The following is a 21,275-nucleotide window of genomic DNA, read 5'->3' as shown; positions in this document are numbered from 1 at the left end:
TCCAAAGTTTCTCAGTCACTATGATGTGATCAGTGGTAATTTGATTTATTGCAAATTAGATTAAGAGCATTATCTTAAGCAGAACCTTAAGAGTGAGCACCTTTTTACATGACCATGGTGCCCTGAGGTATCCTGTGTCCAAATCTAATTTCAGTATCTTTTAAATTTTACATGGAACATAAACCTAAATAAATATATTCTAATCAGATTATAAACTAAAATAAAAACAGCGATCTTGGGGTAAGATAGTATTTAAAAATAGGAATACCTGTCTGCCTTTTTCAAGCTCAAGGTAAAATACAATAAATCCAGTATGTACATAAAGGCAACAGTATACACACATAATGCAAAGAGTGGGGACGGATCGTCAGCAGGGTCAACAGGTCTAAGTATGCTTATTGTGTTCTGTAGATTCTATTAATAGGATGAACTCACCCAGGTGTTCTCACCCAAAGAACTCCAGCTGCACAGCAATAACACCCATGCATAAGACCAGCATGTGATCCGAGACTAAAACAAATGGTGGGCTGCATGTCACACAATTATTCACGGGGATTGATAAAGAGTCTTATTTTTGTTTAACATGTGCGGCATAATTTGCCATTTCTCTTCAACAATGGAGCCCTTGGGAGTAATCTGTAAGGAGTCTCTTTCACAGTTTTTGCTCAGCTGTTATGGATCATGGTATTGGGAAATGTAATCTATACGTGGGGGTACATGACGTACTATTATCTCCACTGACTGTAATCATGGTGAGTGTTTCCTGTTGTTTGCATGTAGAATATATGCCCAATTGCTCATTTCACTCACATCTGCAGTAGAAATCTTGACGCTGGAGATTCCCTCATGTGCTAATGAATAAATGTCAGATCACTGAGTCTCTGGCCTTGAGAGAGTATACGATTCACCTCAGACACCACTTTAGCACAACACGGACAACATTGTCACTACATTCTAATGATATGTACAATATGCATTATAACTTCTGACCAGTATCTGTGATCCAAAAAGTTCTCAAAAACAAAAAAAATGTCATTCCTTTATTTACTCTTACTTTGTGCATATGATATAGTCAAACACAAGTGCTAAGGTGGAAAAACAGCCTATCCAAAGATCAAATGCATAAAACTGCATAAACTTGCATAATTTCCAAGTTTGTGGCTTCAAAAAATTGTTCTTTCGTATTCATTCTTTCATACTGCCCCTTCTTGGGGAACTGAAAAATAAAAAGTCTTGCCAGGAAAAAAACGAGAATCAAGTACTACAACAACAATCAATAAAAGGATTGTAACAAAAATACAATTTTCCCCCTAGTTTTGTAGATTTAACCAAGACGAGGAACTTGGAAGGATTATTCCGGCAAAACACTCCACCCGTTCTTAAATCATCAATCATCATCAACATCTGAGAGAGGACAATGTAGACCAGATGCATCACCAGATAGTTTTTTTTTTTTTTTTCGCCTGCTAGTCAGAAGTTTCCCTCCGTGCTTGTGCAATCTGGTTGATAAAGAGTATTTGCCAACTGCTAAGAGCAGATAAACCCCTGCACACTTTTTCAATGTAACATATCATCTTTGGCATTGTAGGGTCATTCCAAATCATTGGAAGGGAATAGTCATTAAATACATGCAAAAGTCAAGACAAATACCTTTGTTTTTCAGATACAAAAGTGACTTTTTAATTTTATTGCTGGAAATGAAGATTGAACCTGTGAGAGACACATATGGAACGTATCTTCAATCAGATCCTGCATAGATCTTCATCATCATCAGCGGACAAAATGGTGTGGTTCAAGTATTCTGATATCAGCAATATCAGAATACTGGCAACTTTTGCCAGATTGGGGTCCTTTGGGTCTGTAGAGCCTTCCAGTCCTGGGCCATGCTTGAACCATGCCAGTCTGTGATGTTTCCAGTCAGGATACTTATTGTTTCTCCTCTCCTCAAAGCTCGACCAGAATCTTCCTCTGAAATGTAGCCATGCTAATTTTACCTTGGAAGTAGAGCCTTTTCCAGTGTTGAGCTCTAACATACAGGAGATGTGACTGCCAATCTGAACTGAGAAAGTCTCAATATCCAGTTGCAAAGTGTTGTACTCAAGCCCAGAGTGTTACATTTTCAGCTGAGTTAAGTCAACAAACAGCCTCCTGACATTCTTGTTCTCCAGATGTGTGAAGACTGAGTGATGGGCAGTGGTTATGGCATCCTCTGTGGATCAGCTGGTTTTGAAAGCATACTGGTATAAGGGTCCAGGCTGGCAGGGATGATGTCTTTGATGTGCTAGAGAACCAGTTTCTCGAAGCACTTGATCAGAATGGGGATGAGAGCCAGAGCAGCAGTCATTAAGATTTTTAGCTACAGGAACGATGATGGCTGTCTTGAGGCAGGAACAGAAAGTGGGGCCAATCCTCCTTGAGTGTGTCAGCCAGTTACAGCTTTTCAAAAAAAATGGTTTTGTAACCGAAATAGTCATTCTATATGCCTCTGTGTTCATTTCTGGTAACAATGCATGTTCATTTGATAAGCAGTGGGCGCCCTGCTGGCCAGACCATTCAGCCGTTTTTGTTCATACTGAAAGCTTTCATTACACAATGCGAATAGAATGATCTGAATGGAGCCTGGCTCCAGATCTCTGAATTGCTGCCCATGTCTGAGATTTGTTAAGTGATCGAAATAATAATGAAGTAAACAAATTGGCTGATGACTAACAAGGTATCAATTAGATTTGCTAGGACAGGACTGAAGCTCACCCACGCACTCTCTCTCTCTCTCTCTCTCTCTCTTTCACACACACACACACACACACACACACACACACACACACACACACACACACACACACACACACACACAGATGTTTCATTTGTTGGTTTGTAACAGCTTTCTAAGAGGAAAACATCACCTCAGCCCATCATCAAGGAGAACTGTGTTCTATTCAAGGTTGGGAGAGATGTCCTTGTGTTTGATGAGAACAGAACATCAAGTCTCCATCGCTTCCATTCATTCAGGTGCAGAGGCGTTACCTTTGGAAACTGTTAGTACACTGCCACCTACTGGTCAAGTTTGTCTCTAGCTTTAAATATGAAAACACCTTGGTCATTATGATAACAAGGTTCATTATTCACATTTGAGGCAAAGAGCAGATACTGCAAATCAACATGCAGGTAACACACATGCCATTTTTTTTAAATACAAATCTGGATATCTTGAGGTATGTACAGCTTATCAGGAAAACTTAAGGAAAATACAATAATGCAGTTACAATCCACCACTGAACATACAGACAAAAAGAGAAAATATAGAAATTCACAGTCTGCAGTGCTCCACAGTTGACAGAATAACATTAATCACCATGACTGTACCGTCGCTGAGCTTTTGCTTGTGTGCTGTCAGAGGTTTCAGAGCAGAATCTTAAAATTAGTCTTCATGAATGAAACAGGTGAGAACATTGTTAACAATAACAATAAAATAAATATTAGTATTTTTAGTGAGTGTGAAAAATAATAAAATGCATGCTTTGTGTGAATTAACAAATGCCAGTTTGAAATTGGAAAATTAGTGATGAAAACTTCTGTAACAGATTCTGGAGGACCTGAGAAACCTGGTTCTGTAAAGTGATTCTTTGTCAGCCTCAGCTTCAGAGTATTCTCTGTCATCATGCACGCCTTCATATACGTCTGTGTGTTGCTGCTTTTATCCACTCACATCCATCCATCCATTGACAGCTCGCTGCAGAAAGTGTCAGGGGTCTGTGGAAGAGGAAATCATTTCAGTACAGGGTACGGTACATATAAAGCTTGTATTCTGTGCAAGAGAAATATCTTTACTTGGCTTTCTTCACCAGGAGGCTGATGTAGTATTCCTTCTCCTCAAGGGTCCTCTTCAAAATATCAAACTCTCTCTGACTTTCCGAGAGTTTCATCTGAAGATGATGGTTAGTCTCCTCCAGAGTCTCACAAAAAGCCTGTACTCAGAACAACAGCCAGCAGATTACCAAACAATACTCAACTTTTGAGGCTATATTTTTGTGAAGAATGTGACCTCACCCTTATATCCTCCGGGCTGTCAAATGGACTTGGTGGGTCAACCAAACACAGAAAGTTTCTGACGGCTTCACTGGGGAGCAAAAAGAGCCAAAACCGCAAATCAAACAAGGTGGAGTGCGATTTCTGAATCAGACTTTTGAATGCCACAACACACACCTGCTGATGACGTCTTTGTGTAGCGTCAACTTCTGCAGAAATGTCTGCAGCCCGATCTGCCTCTTGTCTAGAAATTCCTCATCATAGTTGTCTTTGAACCAGCGCTTAGGAGGCAGAGCAAGACAGAAACTGGGAAACAGCTTTTTAAGCTGCATGACAGAGATGAACAAAAGGACGAGAAAACAAAAAAGAAGTATGACAATAACATCAAAGAGTCAATGGTCAAGAAGAAGAAAATGGCTCTATACAGCTTGTCTTGTCAGGTTAACTCAAAGTCTCCAGAACCTAAACTGATTTGAAAAGACATTATTTACCCTTTTTCAAGTCAAAACCTTCACTGTAGCTGCTAAGCTAAAAGTGTTAGTGTGACCGTGTCAGAATTCCTTTATTAGTCCCACAAATGGGGAAATTTGTGTAGAGTCTTTTTAAATTAATCTAGGGTCTCGGGGCTTCTGGAAGCTTCTGGAACTTGCTGGAACACTGTTTTGCTGTGAATTTCCAGAAATGAGTTGTTGCATCAGCATGAGGGTGAGTAGATAATGACTGACTTTTCATTTCATCAAAAAATAACACAACACAATGTTCTTGCCCAGCATCACAAGTTACTACCTCCACCAAGGAAGTTATGTTTTTACCCAAGGCCGTTTGTTGGTTTGGTTTGTTTGTCAGCAAGACAAAAACTACTGAACAGATTTTCATGACACGGAGATGGAGGATGGAGGATGAAGGATGGAGGATGGAGCTCAGCTCAGCTCAGCATAGATCCCACTAACTTTTGGTGCGGATCCAGATAAAGAATACAGTAAATTGTTTTATGCTTTCCTTAACATAGTAAAAGGTTTTTTGTTGACAGAAATTGCCATATTTGTATATTTCTCAGGGAATAATGCATGGATGGAAGAAAAAAGGAGGTATTTAGGTGGCTGGTATCTATAAGTGAGTACAAAACCGAACTGTCGTGCTTCGTGGAAGTATGAGCTCCATGAGTGACAGTCTTGACAAAGGTCCAGAGGGACTGGAATGTTAGTAAGATCAATAGATTGTGAGGCAGTGCAAGATCTTCTATTTTCAAGACTGTCCACCCCTCTATCTGTGTGTAATGACACTGATTGTCGGCATTAACTGATTTCAAGACTGTTGAAATCTGTCTCACCTTGTCATGGAGCCTGTGGAAGTCTTTGTATCTTCTGAAGATCACCCAGCTGTCTCCTTGCCCCTCCCTCACCAGGATCTTATACACCTACAACACAGAAGCCAACGCAGGCGCCACAAAGTTAGTGAGCTTTTCTCAGTGTCCCAGCAAGTTAAATGTTTTTAAGTGTGTGTGTCCTACAGAACTGGAATAACTGGGAATCTTCAGTGCAGTTTGTGTTGCAAAACACGCTGACATGCTCACACATGTGACTGCCTGGTTTTGCTCATTCAGCAGTTTCGTTCCATCAACACACATACGAACACTTTAGTTATGTAATCTTTTACAAGAGAGGAAGTCATATGATGCCGGTGTGACATCACACAAACTGTCAAAGTCCGTGTGTTTTCAAAAGGTACACACATAATATCTGAAAAGGTTTTAACCTAAAAAATACAATCTTCTAAACAAATTTGCATCAGTTTGAGTTCTCTCTCCTGCCAGACCAGCTCCAGCCATACCGTAAACTTTGCCCTCCCCTCCAGGATATCATAGCCCAGCAGTGTTGGGGTGATAGGTCTGTCGCAGCGGCTCCCTTCATCCTCCAGCAGTGTGGATAACCCATCCAACACACCTTCTTTGGGTCTACTCCAGGAGTCATCTGGGATTGGAGTCCCATCTACAACACTGCAGGGTCCAGCTCCTATCACCCAGGAGATACTTTGTGAAGGTGAGGGCTCAGAGTCCATGGATGAAGCAGGATGTATGCGAGATCCTCTCCTTGTCCAGGACCTGCACGCTCCAGTCCAGTCCGCTGGGAATGGGAGTGGAACAAAGGGAGCAGCCATCTGTGGTGGTCCAGGTGAACTTTACAAACAAGCACATACAGTGAAATGATATAAACACAGGAACACACAGAGTGTTCATGTAGTAGCTGACTTACGTCAGGTCCGTGTAATGATCCCAGGTTTTGTGTCTGTTCTGAGCTGTGCAGGTGCCGTCCTGTTGATAGATTGCTGGATCATCAAAAACACTAGGCAGGTTGTGTGTGATCCACATAATCAGCAGTTATTATGTGGTAAGTGATTTGTGGACACTCTTTGTTTCACAAGGGTTCCAGGGAAGAGACAACATGTGCTTCTGTGGGTCATGTGTTTCATGGTATGTCCCATCCCCAAAGATATGGAGTGCAATTCCTGTTAAAATGTAACACAAACAGACCCGGCCTACTAAACATCATAATGCAAATGCAAACACAGCAAATGCCTCGTAATAGGACTGTGACTGGAAATCTATTCAGCCATGTTGTAAACTGTGATTTAAAAGATAATCGCCAGTAACACAACTATATTTACAGTATGGATCACCCTTAGTAGACACACATATATTTAATATAATGATATTTTGTATTTTTTTTCTTCTACAATGTAAGCTTAGCATCACATTTGAATATCTTTACCATAACCAATATTAGTTTCTGCAATTTTGATTTACTTCAATATTTAATCCCATCTTTTATTTTTTTTTAATTAAGTCTTATTGAAATAGAGTTTGTCCATAATGAATGTGTGCTTGTGTTTTGTCTTTTAAAACCTTACTAGGGGCAGGATGTCTTAAATAAATGAAGCACTGGATTAAACATATTTTTTAATGTGTTTATTGACGATTGTAAAAGTACCCGGTGGAGATGTGGGGCTTAGCTGTCCTCGCACAACCGAATAAAGTTTCCACTTTTTATTGTTGACATTGTATTCACACGTGGCATGGACAACAACTGTGTAGGAAAATCCCATGTTTGGGGAATTCCGACATTTTGAAACCCCAGTAATTTAACAGTTGAGTTCAGGCTCGTAGGAGGTGTTTGCTCCAACGAAACTGACACAAAAAATGCCGTATTAAACAATGCAGTTTTCCAAACATTCTATAAACACTCAATTGAACACATTTGGTCTTGTCACTATATGTAATTCTACTCGAAATAAGACACATTCGAGGAGGGTGTACGAATTCAGGTGGCTTTTGCAAGGAAATCTAGGTCAAATGTCTGAAAGCGCCGAAACCTATGGACATGAACGCATCTCGCCAAAACCCGGAAGCGTGTCGTCATTAGCAACAACAAACCCACCTGCTTTAAATGACAGCGTAGCCGAGCAGCTCGTTGTCGTAATATATCTTTGACCCAGCCTGTGACAGCTGGTCGGATAAAGCCTGGCAGTATATCATGAATAAACGGGCATGTGAAAGCGCAAATATTTACTCCTAAGTGCACGGTGTTTTCAGTCAGCGAACGGGTGAACTGTGTATCGTGTACTCTTGTTCAGCCTTCCTCCTCCTCCGCTACATCAACTTTAGCTTAGCTAGCTAGCAGCCCGCAACATGACGGAATGCGCTTAAACGAGAGAGCTCTTCCTCATTGCGTTAATCAAAAGGGACAGTTCCGCTTTCAGTGGCTCGCTTAGTGGATGATAAATCCTCAGAGACTTCACGTTAAAGGCTCACTAACTGCTATGGAGCCGTCCGCGGCTATTGGCTGTATGAACATTGGGAGTCTGACCAGCACCCTGCCGGTGATCCCCTACCAGAAGCTGACCGACCTGTACTACCTGAGCAGGGGGGGCTTCGGCACCGTGTTCAAGGCGCAACACTCAGACTGGAGGACCACTGTGGCCATCAAGTGCCTGAAACTCGACAGTCCTGTTGGAGAGAGGTATGATCAGCTCATGTAACAACGGAGGCCATGCACACTATTTAAGAGGGACTTAAAGTGCTGTAAATTTGAGGATAAATGCACCCTTAGACACGTCCATTGTGTTATTGTAGTGACAAGTGACAGCATCTACTGAACAGATAGATAGAACACATACAGCTGGCTTAGGTGGAAGTCCGAGCATCAGGACTTGAATTTGTGTTAATTTTGATCAAGTGTGATGTAAGCCTTTTGGATACGTTTAAATCAGATGTATTCAGGTACCATAGGTGTCTGTGGAGCAGCTACAAGGTTTTTGTGTCTGGACAAATGACCATTCTGCCCTCCTGCAGTTCAGTAGAGGAAGAACATTTTTCAAATTATGGGTCAACTGATCAGAGCCGATACTGATTCTCAGTACTCAAGGTGACCCATAACCAATATTTGGAGCTGGCTTACAGTAAAAATGAAAGTCTTGGTGTTAAAATGTTGAATAACTTGAATGCCTTTTAAGCATATGTTTAATTGAAATGGAACTTTTCAACATAATGATGGTGAATCTTTTGACGAGGATTCATTAAATGTGGATTGTTACACAATTTTGACAGAGAGATATTTAATGGGCAGGTTGTCTCATAATTGAAAAATCCTTATGTCAGTGCTGACAGACAGACTATGCAGTTGACTCACCGTTTCTAAGTCATCTAAAACACTTTTCTGTTTTCAGTTTCTGTACTGTTGTTTCTTGTCACTTACTGGCCCATGTAAATGACGATATGAGCAGATGCATTGGCTTGGCCAAACAATTGCCCAGGCTTTATTGGGTGCTATTGCTATGTCCCAGGAGTTGCATCATCGCTCCCTCTGTTTTGACCAACTTACAGGTCACAAGAGAAACTTACTCAGATTTACAGATTTGCAGCTGAGCTCCACAAGTTCTGAATACAGTGGCTCTTAATTTCCCTGTGTAGAGGCGACTTTCAATTTCTCACCATATTGTGCTGATATGATTCATTACATTGATCCATCCAACACATTTCTGTAGACCAAATTAATAATTCTGAGCAGCCTGAGCTTGAGAAACTAAATTATTAAATTAATAGGTTTGTCTTTGAAAGGCCGATTTCATAATTTTACACATGATTTGCCATATCAAATATGTTTTAAGTAATACAGATTGATATTATGATAGTAACATTTGCCCATTGCCCAGCCCTAAAGACAGTCAACTTCCAGGAGTCATTCCTTTGGCGAGCTTCTCATAAGTGTGTGTGCACAAACAATACTGTAAAGGCCATTGCTGTTTTGTCATCTCTATCACTCTGTCTGACTCCGTTTAACCTGCTGTGTTTCAGAGAGAGGAACTGCCTGCTGAAGGAGGCGGAAGTGCTCCACAAAGCCAGGTTCAACTACATCATCCAGATTTTTGGCATCTGCAACGAGCCTGAGTTCTTCTGCATAGTCACAGAGTTTATGAGCAATGGATCTCTGGACCTGTTGCTACACGAGGTAGCTATAGGTCATCATGTAACTTTGTGACATTAAAGGGGCACTGTGTAGTTTTTGAAAATAAATTCAAACTCAGAAGCCTAATATTTACAAACAAAGAAATATTCATTTTTTTCCCGGACTGTATAAACAAGCTGCGCTCAGAGGAAAATAAAGTCCCCCGAAAACTGTTTCAAGCTAGAAAGGCGGCAGGGTCTGCCACATATAAACAAAGTAAAACAGTATGACATTGTGTTGTCCTTTAAAGTCAGTTTGTTTATTCAGTTCTGAAAACAGAAAGAGTGGGTTTATTTTGTTTGTTTAGGCATAAAAAAAATAAGTCAATGATGATTTCTCTTCTGATGATCCAAAACTACATAGTGCAACCTTAAATTAGTATTTATTGAGAAACAGATCTGGCCTAACACCATCATCCAAGGCGCAATCTTAAAGAGTCAGTGTGGATTAATAATTTAAAAAAGCTTCCTTGGCCATGAGGCATTTCTGTTTTCCTCTTTCACTCAGATAAGGAAGTAATATATAACTAAATAGAAAGAAATTGCAGTGTCCAACATATAAAATTCTTTCTTGCCAGTTTAAATTGTATCCAGTTAAATGACAGTCACAACTACAGTATAAAGAGAACATCGTTCTACTGAACATTCGTACTTGTTTCTGCACTCCAGTTGCCTAAATGGCAGTAGTGAAAGAGTCGTTGTTCTTTTTGGCAAGCTGCTCTCTCTCTGGCAATGTCTTCTTTTATGAATCACTCTTCATGTACTCGGCACTCTTTCCTGGAGAATGACGACAAGCAAAAGTGAAACTTTCAAACATTCACAGTCTCTGATGAAACTTTGAAACAAGGGTGGGGAAAAGAAGCTGAGCCATGAGGAATGCAGACAGATGTAGCTTGGGGAAATTCCCACTTGTATTGATTTTGTCGCCATTCATTTTGTGCTCTTGGTTTTAAATGCAGCCTTACTCGCTACACATGTCTAAACATATGCTTTATTGAAACTTGCATTGATCCCATTATTTCTGGTCTGTGGTCTCCTACAGAAGGACATGTATCCTGAGCTTGCCTGGCCTTTGCGACTCAGGATTCTGTATGAGATCGCACTGGGGGTTAACTTCCTTCACAACATGAACCCACCCCTCTTACATCATGACCTAAAGACACAGAATATACTGCTGGATGGTGAATTTCATGTGAAGGTATGTGTGTCGGACAAAAGGACGCAAATGATTGAGAGCTTCCTACCGTATAGTGGAGGATTTCATTGATCAATAAATAAAAACATATTTTTATTAGAGATCCACAATATATTTCTTTTTTTAGCCAAGAAAGATAATTAGCTGTCGGTCATGGCAGATACCAATAAGATTAGTGATAAATTCACATTTTTGTATTTCAAAGGTGCAATTTTAGTTGAAAACATTTAAAACGTAAAGCTTCTGTATATCAAAATATCTGTTAAATAACTCTTTATTTCAACTAATCAATGTTAAAGAGTGTTTGGTCAGTATTCCATGTCTCTCCTCCTCCTGCTCATGTCGTAGCGGCCCTGTCTGCTTGTGAACGCACAAAGAGCAGAGTTCTCTCAGAATCCTCCTGTTTGTTGCTATATCTGGTGATTACTGCTCTGAGTTCTTGTGGTCAACAGTCTGATTAACGGTTTTGTTGTCATGACATCTATTGCATTGCAAAACATGCTAACCAGCAACGGCCGGCCAATCCAAAATTCTTGTTTCCACAGTCTAAACACCAACACTATTAGTTGCTTACTTTGTTGATATGCTGACGCCAATCCTTAAAAATTGCACCTTCTTTAGAAATTAGCTCCTAACCTACTGTGCCGGAGTGTGTTAATGCTGCGCTTAAGTCAATGAAAGCAGTTTGGCTTCATATTGTTGGCTCCATTTATCGACTAGAATTTCACAGATACTGATTAATAGCCTATAATATAAATTTCCCAGTATTGGGTCGATAATTTATTGCTCTGATATGTATCATGTATCCCATGATATTGTTATTTTGCACACTTAATTCCACAAATTCTCTTGTTTATTGTTTTTAAGTATGATGATTTGCTGCTTTACATAGTCATAGATTATGATAGTTTACTGAATATCTCAGGCAGTTGGACTGTTGGTCTGATAAACAAAAAGTCTTAAGATTGGGCTCTGAGAAATTATGATGGGCTGTTTTTTTCCAGACAAAACGTGAAGAAAATAACCAGCTTATTATCAATAAAGAAAATAAATGATTGAGTTGGGGCTCTAATTATTATTTCTTTGTGCTAATAAAGAAAATGTGTCAAATTTGTTGCCACTCTAATAAACAGAACAGTTTCCCCATAGCATTGCTGTTGTGTCTCTTAGCTCAAATCAGTTGTCTTTGATTGATTAAAGAAAAGAGTGAATGTTAAAAAATATATATCAAGAATTCTCGAATAATGCCTCTCATATTCTGCTTTGGTTCTCTCCAGATTGCAGACTTTGGCCTCTCAAAGTGGCGGCAGCTGTCGGTCAGTAAAGGCTCGGGGTCCAAGCCTACAGAGATGGGGGGCACTGTTATCTACATGCCCCCTGAGAAGTATGAACCATCCAAGAGCCGCCGGGCTGATGTGAAACACGACATGTACAGGTGAGACACAACACCCCAGTAATAACGAGTGATAAATATGTTGGACTAAAGAATGAGCAGCAGTAAATCCCTTCATTCATTAATCTAGGTTTAAGTTTTTAGTGGGTCAGTTTTCAGATTATTGGCTGAACTCTTGATGACTTTATCACATTATTTTTTCCTCACTGGCAGTGTGACAGTTTGCAAGCATGTGGTTGAATTATTAGCATACCAACCAGAACAGTGCAGAGATCTGTGCCAAAGACTAGATCTGTCAACAGGGAAAATGGTCTGATTTCTGGAAACTGTGACAATTGCAAAAGAGGTAAAAATGAAAAAAAAAAAGTAAAAACTAGAATCTTTCCTAGATTGTGGTTGATGAAGTCTCTACAGATTTTGGATAATTGCTACAACAGGTTTCTCTTCCTCAAAGCAGCCTGTCTGGTTAGTGGTAAAGACCCTCAGATCTGAAGGGGAATACCAGTCTTAGAGGATGAGCTAATTTCCCTTATCTGTTTTCTCTATGTGCTGTTTACTTAATAGCTATGCCATCATTATGTGGGAAGTGCTCTCCAGGCAGATTCCATTTGAAGGTAACACATTTTGTATGTTTTGTCAATCTCTCATTCGGTTCAGTATGATTTCACTGTGCTATCAGTCACTAATCACTGACCTGTATGAATGTGTTTGTGTGGTCAGAGATGACCAACCCCATGCAGATCATGTTCAGTGTGCTGCGTGGGATGCGTCCTGACACGAGTCTGGACAGTCTGCCCCCTGAGATCCCCAGCAGAGAAACTCTCATCAGTTTAATGACCTGCGGCTGGACTGAAAAACCCGATGAGCGACCTTCCTTCCTCAGTGAGTTCACACAGAGTCCACCCATTCAAAAGATCGCACTCTTCTGTCGTGGCTTAACCTTTTTCACACTTTGAGAGGTCATCTCTCTTCGTGTTGAGTAATAGATAAAGCCGCCTGATCAGGGCGGGTTCTTTGACCCTGACAAAGCAGTGACTAAGTATCAGCTTCCTGTCACATCTCTGCTGTCTTCAGTGAAACAACATCCATTTCTCTAACTTCTGTAAAGACGCACAAAACCTCATTGTATTTTTTATTTACTTTCAAACTGCTTGAAGTAGTTTTAGCTTTGATGAAATGATGAAAACTTATTTTACCGAAGATTATTTTACCGTTCTGTGTAGTTGCATGTCCCTTAAACTTCCCTTTATGACGAAGACTGAAATAAATCAAAGCCACATGTTGATAATCAGAACATGAACACAGATTTATGTTTTCCATTCAGTCACTTAAAGAAATTATTCATTTAATTCCCAAACCATGGTAGGTAACTTTTTACTGACATGTGTTTTAAATAATAATGTTTGGCAAGTTCTAGAATAAAGATGAGTACAACTTATCTTCTTCTTTAATTTTGTCTCAGTGACACACCCACACAGACTGCAGAGCTTCACCGTCACAGTCATTTAGTTTAGTAAATGTTCTCTGAGTGTAAAATTCCAAATCGGCAGATACAGTTAAAAAAAAAAAGCACATGATTATGCATGCTTAGTGATACCAGTTAAAATGGTTTTATTGTTAAATGTCATATCAACAACATTTTCATGTAGACAAATCATTTAAAAAGACAAAAAGAAAAAAGCTTGTTGGGCTGTAGAGATTGCAGAGTGAAAGTAAATAATCTATTTTCCTTAAAAACATTATGATTGTGAATTAATACTTTTAAAATCTTTGTTGGGTCCAAAATGATTGTTTTGAGGGGGGGGGGGCGTAAAAATGGCTGCCTTCACCAGGTATGCATACAGTGCTGCCCTAATGTTTATTTAGGGTTAGGGTAACGTTTGCTAAATAACATTAGCTAAAGCACAAACTGGCAACCACTCGAGGGGGCAGATAATTCAGACAACACCAGTATTGTGACATGAATACAGCAGAAGGGGGAGATCGAATGCCACATTTATTGGCTGAATGTTATCAATTACACATTTAAGCTGCGATGTGTTCACTGCCATTTCAGAGTGTTTGATCGAGCTGGAGCCGATGGTGAGAACGTTCGACGAGATTGACTTTCTGGAGGCCGTGTTGGAGATCAAGAGGTCAAAGGTCAGTCAGGAGGAGTCATCTCATATTTTTAGTATATAATTAAAGAGATGACAGGAAATTGAGTGAGAGACCTGGAATCAAACTGGGGTCTGGTTTATTGTTGGTGCCTTGAAGCCAGTCCAGTTCTCACAGAAAAGAAACTACAAACACTGGTGGGTGTTAGAATGGTTTAGGTTAATTAAGTCTGTACATAAATTAGTAAACAAAGCAGTGTGATGCATAAGTCAGTTATTGATACTCAGTGATGTGACATGCTTCGGTAAAATCATTTGCTCCGTTTGTCAGGATGCCATGTACTGTATGCATGCTGGCATGGCTTTGGGTAATAAGAGGCAACAACTTTTTGTTCTCACATGATAACAGGTTCATTTATCTCATTATCTCGGGATAACAAAGCTTGTTTTTTTAAGATCTTGAGAAAATGTTGTTGTTATCTGAAGAAACAACATTTGTTATTCCATGATAATGACATAAATAACTCATAGTTGTGAGAAAACAAAAAATATATAACTTGTTGTCACTGGAAAATTAAGTGGATAATATGTTTGACTTATGGAGCAGAATAAGAGGGCCAGTTACATACTGTAGTGATTAGAAAAATATTCTTCGTACTCCAAAGATGTTCAGTTTGAAATGGCTGGAAAGATTTGGTTTAGACTTGAATTAGACTTGTTTTCACCATTAGTTTTTATTAATTCGCTAAAAGAAATTATGGCAAATACTTGTCACATTAACCAGAGCCTAAAGTGATATATTTCTTACTTCGTTTCACTAAAAGTCCAAACCACCAAAAGTATGATACACAGCAGTGTGATTTCACTTCTGAGAGTGAAGCAGAACTGTTCTATTGGAAACAAAAACCTTTTCTCTGTAAAGCAAATATTTAACATATTATCTGAAGTCCTGTTTGTTTTTTCTGTCATGTGTCAGTGGTGTGAGGTAATAATACTGATGGTATTTGTAGATGTATGCAGGAATCCCCCTGCTCAGGAATACACAGTTACATGCAACATACAAACTTGGTGTGTAATCTGGGACTGTTTGAATCAGACAAAAAGAGCATGATGGGTCAAAATGTTTACTTCATAATTTCCCCTCAACATATCCTTCCTCTTTTCAGTCATAGTGTGTGTGTGTGCACATGACTGAGACGATTGTTCCGAGTTTTCTGTAAATCTTGTTTGTAAGATGAAGTTCAGTTGAAGCCTAGTAGGCAACTGATTATACGCTTGCGAGGAAGAGGAAAAAAACAGTTAAAGGAATAGTTTATCCATTAATGGGAATTGCTGTTTTTTCTACTTGCACTTTTGGCCGTGCCAAGTCACGAATAGCCATGATAAGAATAGGGACACACAACAGGGGATGTTTGGTGTGTAGCTCTTAAATTTAGTTAAACAGGAGGACCATTCAGTATGTGCAACACTTAACAGGCAGAAACTTGACCAGGGGAAAATGCAGGAACTAGTGAGGTAAATATTTAACCATTTGGTCAGATACATGACACCATATCTGCTCCACAAGCTGTCTGACACAGTTTAGACATTGTTTCTCCATTTGTAAACCTGAAGAACAACTTCCCTTGTGTGTTGTGTGGAAACATTTGAATTGTTTTTGTAGAGGAGGGTCGGGGGGAAAAAACGCGCTTTGTTTGGGCAAACAGCACATTTATTGGCTTTGTCATATTAATTGCTCACCACTTACCTTCCGCGTCAGGTTGACTCATTCCTCTCTTCTTCCTTGTTCCTCCACAGTTGAGGGGGAGATCGGGCTGTTGTGCAGCCCAGTCAGTGAGTGACAAGAGGAGTGAGGAGGGATCGCTGAACATGCTGAAGGACAGGCCCAGCCTCTGGCCGGTCAGTGGCTAAAATGTCTGCAGAAAATATCAAGATAAAGTCTAATAAAAAAACATTGATACTTAAGAATTTAGACCTTGGTCTGCCTTATTCGGTCTTAAATGTGTGCGTGTCAGTGTCAATTAAACATCACTGTTTGTCCTGCCACAGGAGAGCTCCACCTCAGGCTCAGGCTCTTGCTCCTCCCAGGACACAGACATATCTCTACCAGGCGACCTCATCAGCAGCAATGCTGCACCCTCTAAAGGTATTTACAACAGGAGTGGCATTTTATATTGGTGTCACTGAATTAGTGGGACTCTCAACATCGTGTTTTATGTAAAAAAAAAAACAAAAAAAGAACAACCTGTATATACTTGGGTACATCACGGCTCTTCCTCTCTTTCTGATGTAGAGGGGCTTCCGTCGTCATTCTCACCTCCCTCTCTGGAGCGTCCGCAGTCTTTGAAGGACATCGACATGGTCAACAATCTGAACCAGAGTGCCAGGCCCATACATGACTGGAACATACCTGTCAAATCGGCCATGCCCGTCACTGAATACGATACATGGCAGGATAACAGCCCCCTTAAGCTGCAGCCTCAGCAACCAGGTAAGCAGTTAAAGGGACAGTATTTCTCACCTGTAGTTGCATAGTTTTGAGATATCGGCCGTATATAATGGAACTCCAGGGCACTTGGCTTGTGTTGCTCAAAGCACTAAGTTACTCAAGATAATCCACAGACCTTGTTGTGAACAGCTTCAACTAATGGATTGGAGGCTCGTGCTTGTGACAGCGCAGGATGTAACATAAATGCGGTCTGCATCTGCTGAGCTATAACATTAGGTAGCTTAGCTTTGTTTTCTTGCATGTGGTGAGACGGAAAGAAAGCATTTCCAACATGAAACTGCTCACAACAAGTACTGTGGATTGTCTTAACTGGGCTATGATTTCTGGAAATAAATGTTTGTGTTGTAATTCTTTGGTGCCTTGATCACCACAAACTGAATGCTATCTAGTTCCATTATATAAGAGAGGTGGCCAACATCTCATCAGACATCAGATAGCTCCAAATCTGGGCAGCACACACCAAATCAGTCTAGATTTATACAGAGCACCACAGGTAAGAGGAACAATTGTAAAACGAAATAGAAGAAAGTAGTTGATTTGGTGGTCGTTTGCCTATAATATAATAGGGGATCATCATAAATTCTTGAAAGTTAAATTGAATGATGTTCTTATTGTTTAACCAAAGTCTACAACCAATCACCCCTCTCCCTCCTCTCTTGAAGCAGAATACTCTCCTCCCTTGCTGCACTCCCCTCCCTCAGAAGGCCCGATCGCCCAGTGGATCTCTACCCGGCGCGAGGCGATTGTCAACCAGATGACGGAGGCCTGTCTGAACCAGAGCTTGGATGCCCTTTTGGCGCGCTCCATGCTGATGCGTGAGGATTACGAACTGGTAAGGAACCAGCCCACCCGCACCGCCAAAGTCCGCCAGCTCCTGGACAACTGCCACCGGCACAACGAAGACTTCTGCCGCGTCATCGTCCGCAAGCTGCACGACAACAAGCAGAATGGTCTGCAGCCATACCCTGCAGATATTGGCTCCCCTATCACTGCCGTGCTCCCTAGCGCGCCACCACTGTCCATGTCTTGCAGTTTCCCCAGGAACGTGTAGTGGGCAGCCAAACATTTGAAGCAATCCAGATTATATACTGTGCCTGCTTTACAATACACGTTGTCGTCAGTGTTGACGTGGTTGCTGTCTCAGTAAGAATGACGAATGGCTGCTTGAGCGAAAAGAGTCACAGGCACAAAACTGAAGCCACTCATCAACTAGAGACAAAAGTTTTTATTCTGTATAATCAGAATCAAAAGTATTCGACTGAATCAGTATTTTTTATTTAACGATGTTTGGATTTAACTAGGTGGTTTATTTAAAGTCCCTTCATTCTGAGTGGATGTATCCGAGGGTTTCGCTCCTTACGGTACATTATGCTTTTGTCTGCAAAGCTCAGTTACCATTATTTATAGATGTTATTATGTAGTGCTGTATTTGTGTGTGTGTGTGTGTGTGTGTGTGTGTGTGTGCGTGCGTCTGAGACAGGAGGACAGTTAACTCACTGGAAAAATTATTATTATTATTATTTAAGTGACACTGTAGTTTTGGAGAAGAAATTAAATCTTAGAATTTTAATATATGCAATATTAATGAAGTCATAATACAAAGTCAGCAATATTTATTTTTGCCATAACTGAGTAAACAAGCTGTTCTCAGAGGAGAATGAGGTCCCCAGAACAGTGTTTGAAATTAAAAGGTGGCAGGGTCCGCCACAGAAAGAATTAACAAGGTCAAACAGTATGAAATTGTGTTGTCCTTTTGAGGTCAGTTTGTTCAATCAGTTTATCCAGTCATGAAAACAAAGAGTTTGTTAATTATGCTTGTCTATGAAGATATTTCTCCTTTAAATAAAATTTCTTCCCAAAAACAATATAGTGAACCTTTTAAAGTATCAAGTATTTACAGGTTAATAATCCTGATGATAATGTTCACTACCAGGGAAGTGAGTCAGTATCACAGCTACTAAGAGAGTCTGTCTCTGCATTGACGTACATGACCTACAATCAGTGAGAAAATGACTTCAGAGCTAATGATTGCAATCTAACTAGAGGAATGTAGTCCTTCATGTTAGCAGCTTCATGTCACTCAGCTGAGGTGTTGGATAGAGCTGTGATTTTGGTTCAGTGGTCATGTGACTGTATGGAAAGTTTTAGTCCCTGTCTTGGCTCTCCCCGGCCCCTCTCTTTTTGACTGCTGAGCTTAAGAGAGTCACTGGGACCAGTAGTAAAGAGGAAGTTGAGATCGTATTACTACACTCAGAATGAGAGGGATGCGTGCGTGTCTGCATGTCTAAATTAAAAGTGGGACAAAGTGATCTGCTCTGGAATTTCTTTTGGCTTTCTCCAGCCACCTCTCAGTTTTCTGAACAATGTTCACTTCAGACACTTTAACGAGAGTTAAAGTTTATCCATGGACTCTAAGCTTAACAGTTTTGATTGTACTGAGCTGCTCTGCAGAAGACTACTGTAACACGTGAACAGAGAAAACCTGCTCTGCTTGTAGCAAACCTGTAGTATACCTACTTCCAAGCAGTCGCTCTGCTCAGTTTATGTCTTGACTCTACAACTCTACAACTTTTTCTACCTTGCTGTGCTTCCTAATCTGTTAATAATGACAGTTATAAATACACATGCATTAAGGCGGTAGCAGCACTTAATCTGTATTAATGGGAGTAATACCTTTATGTCAGCCATGGGGTTTGCTGTTACTTCCTTCATACATACAGCATATGTATATATGGTCTTTGTGCCAACACGCAGAAGTTAAGAAACACATTCTGTTTCTAAGACACAGTCGTTCTTTCACTCCTCCTTGTTGTGGTGTGTGTGTGTGTATAATAGGACTGCAACTATTGATTATTTCCATGATTAAAAAAATTATGTAAACGAGCCAAAAGGTGACATTTTTTAAACAGTTTGATTTGGTAAAATGAACTACTTATTTATTGATTACCAAAATAGCAGGTTCACTTACTTTCGATTGGCTAATGGCTTAATCAACTACTCGTTTCAGCTCGAGTGTGTCTGTTGTGTGCGTGTGTGTGTGTGATTTGTCATGAGGAGCCTTACTGTCGTCATCACTGCCTTCACTTGCTCTAACGGGTGCTTAAATGACTAATGTAGCTTTGGTGTACCGCCCGCACCATTGTAGATCACCACAGAATCATTTTTGTTCCCTTTTATCTAAAATGAAAAGCACTTCCTTTTTGTTATATGGATGCACATGTTCCCGATCAGTCAGTGAAGCATGTATTACGAAAAACAGAGTGAGTAATGAGCCGCCACAGGTCAGTATTAGTAACAGGAAATTGGACAAAATGATATAATGTCATTTAAATGACAACAGGAAAGCCAAGCGAGGTCGATGTGCTTCCATGATGTTGGATATGTCTTTGATAACCGTGCCTCGTATACTGCTTGGTCTCAACTGTAACAACTTGCAAAAGCCTTTTACACACATATCAAGCAAAAGTGCAGAGGAATGCTACACATTTGATAGCCTAAATATGTTGTTACCTATTTTGTACTTTAGATGATCGTTTCATCTTTTTTTTTTATATACATTCTTTCATTTGTGATCTCAGAGTCATGCATTGTTTTTGTGAAGTGATGATTTGATACTTGCCTTCTGCAAAATACCAATGTAATTTAGTGCTCATGTCATTATCGGTGTCAGTTGATCAAAAATAATACACCATGTCACGTAAGGTTCAGCTGATGTGTAGCGGGGATTCAACAGAAACTATGATTTTCATATATTGTATCAAACTTCATTAAAATGGTTCTTTGTTTTTACTTCTGCCTGCTTTCTTTTTCGTTCCTCTTGAGTTCTTTCGATGTAACATTAATCCAGATGCAATATTTACTCTGTTAGCACAAAGTGCTCATATCATTTTATCCTTTTGATGAAGCTGGTGAAATGCCAAAAACCAAGAAGGTATACGTTTAGTCAGGGAAACCTGAATGGGACTAATGTGGAAAGGTGAAGGGCGACCTGGGCTTCACCTGCAAAATGTCACTGGCAGAGAACTACTATAAAGGGACGCAAAACGACCACAAAAATATTCCAAAGGATGGCGAAGGGATGTCAAAACAATCCTTGACGCAGAACGATCACAAAACAATGCAAAAGAATCACAAAGTGGGATAAAAGCAATCACAAAGCAATGAATAACAACTATGAAGAACGTTTGTTTCTCTACGTATGAGGGGTATTGACCTCGCCGTGTCTGTTTGTCTGTTGGTTTGTACGCAGTATCACACAAAAACTACCGGACAGATTTCCATGAAACTCTGATGGAGGATGGGTCTCGGCCCAGAATAGACCCTGTCTACTTTTGGTGCCGAGCCATGAATTTGTTTTCACTTTTTATAAGGTTGTTTTTGCTGTTTTTCAACATTTTCATTCATTTCTCGGTGGCTAATGCATTGATCTGGATGACAACAAATCAAGTGTATTTAAGTGGCTGGTATCTATGAGTGAGGGCAATTTGATTTCCTTTATTTTCCAAATAGAGTAGTTCTATAGGGTTTAAATATGCTTTATTTTATATTAGATTAGG

The 21,275-nt window shown here is 40.1% G+C and overlaps 2 protein-coding genes across 3 annotated transcripts; one reads left to right on the top strand and one right to left on the bottom strand.

Annotated features, from left to right (window-relative positions):
• Positions 1–1,837: 1,837 nt before the first annotated feature.
• On the bottom strand, positions 1,838–6,456 carry LOC115572206 (sorting nexin-16-like). The gene is made up of 7 exons (XM_030402053.1): positions 6,279–6,456; positions 5,857–6,202; positions 5,357–5,443; positions 4,204–4,352; positions 4,048–4,117; positions 3,829–3,965; positions 1,838–3,750 (listed from the first exon to the last, which is right to left on the bottom strand). Exons 1-7 carry the CDS (start codon positions 6,392–6,394, stop codon positions 3,669–3,671), a joined length of 987 nt encoding a protein of 328 aa, XP_030257913.1. The 5' UTR covers positions 6,395–6,456; the 3' UTR covers positions 1,838–3,668.
• A 980-nt stretch (positions 6,457–7,436) lies between these two features.
• ripk2 (receptor-interacting serine-threonine kinase 2) lies at positions 7,437–20,508 on the top strand. 2 transcript variants are annotated; one of them, XM_030403940.1, is made up of 11 exons: positions 7,437–8,042; positions 9,377–9,530; positions 10,569–10,724; positions 11,999–12,156; positions 12,679–12,728; positions 12,835–12,996; positions 14,171–14,256; positions 16,008–16,109; positions 16,260–16,356; positions 16,504–16,701; positions 17,385–20,508. In XM_030403940.1, exons 1-11 carry the CDS (start codon positions 7,798–7,800, stop codon positions 17,768–17,770), a joined length of 1,794 nt encoding a protein of 597 aa, XP_030259800.1. In that variant the 5' UTR covers positions 7,437–7,797; the 3' UTR covers positions 17,771–20,508. The 2 variants fall into 2 exon arrangements, with proteins under 2 accessions (XP_030259800.1, XP_030259799.1); XM_030403939.1 differs by having other exon boundaries at positions 17,382–20,508.
• Positions 20,509–21,275: the final 767 nt, after the last annotated feature.

Source organism: Sparus aurata, chromosome 21, assembly GCF_900880675.1.
Source record: "Sparus aurata chromosome 21, fSpaAur1.1, whole genome shotgun sequence".
NCBI classification, from domain to species: Eukaryota; Metazoa; Chordata; class Actinopteri; order Spariformes; family Sparidae; genus Sparus; species Sparus aurata.
Note: the sequence above shows the minus strand (reverse complement) of the source record. Positions and strands in the feature narration are given on the sequence as shown.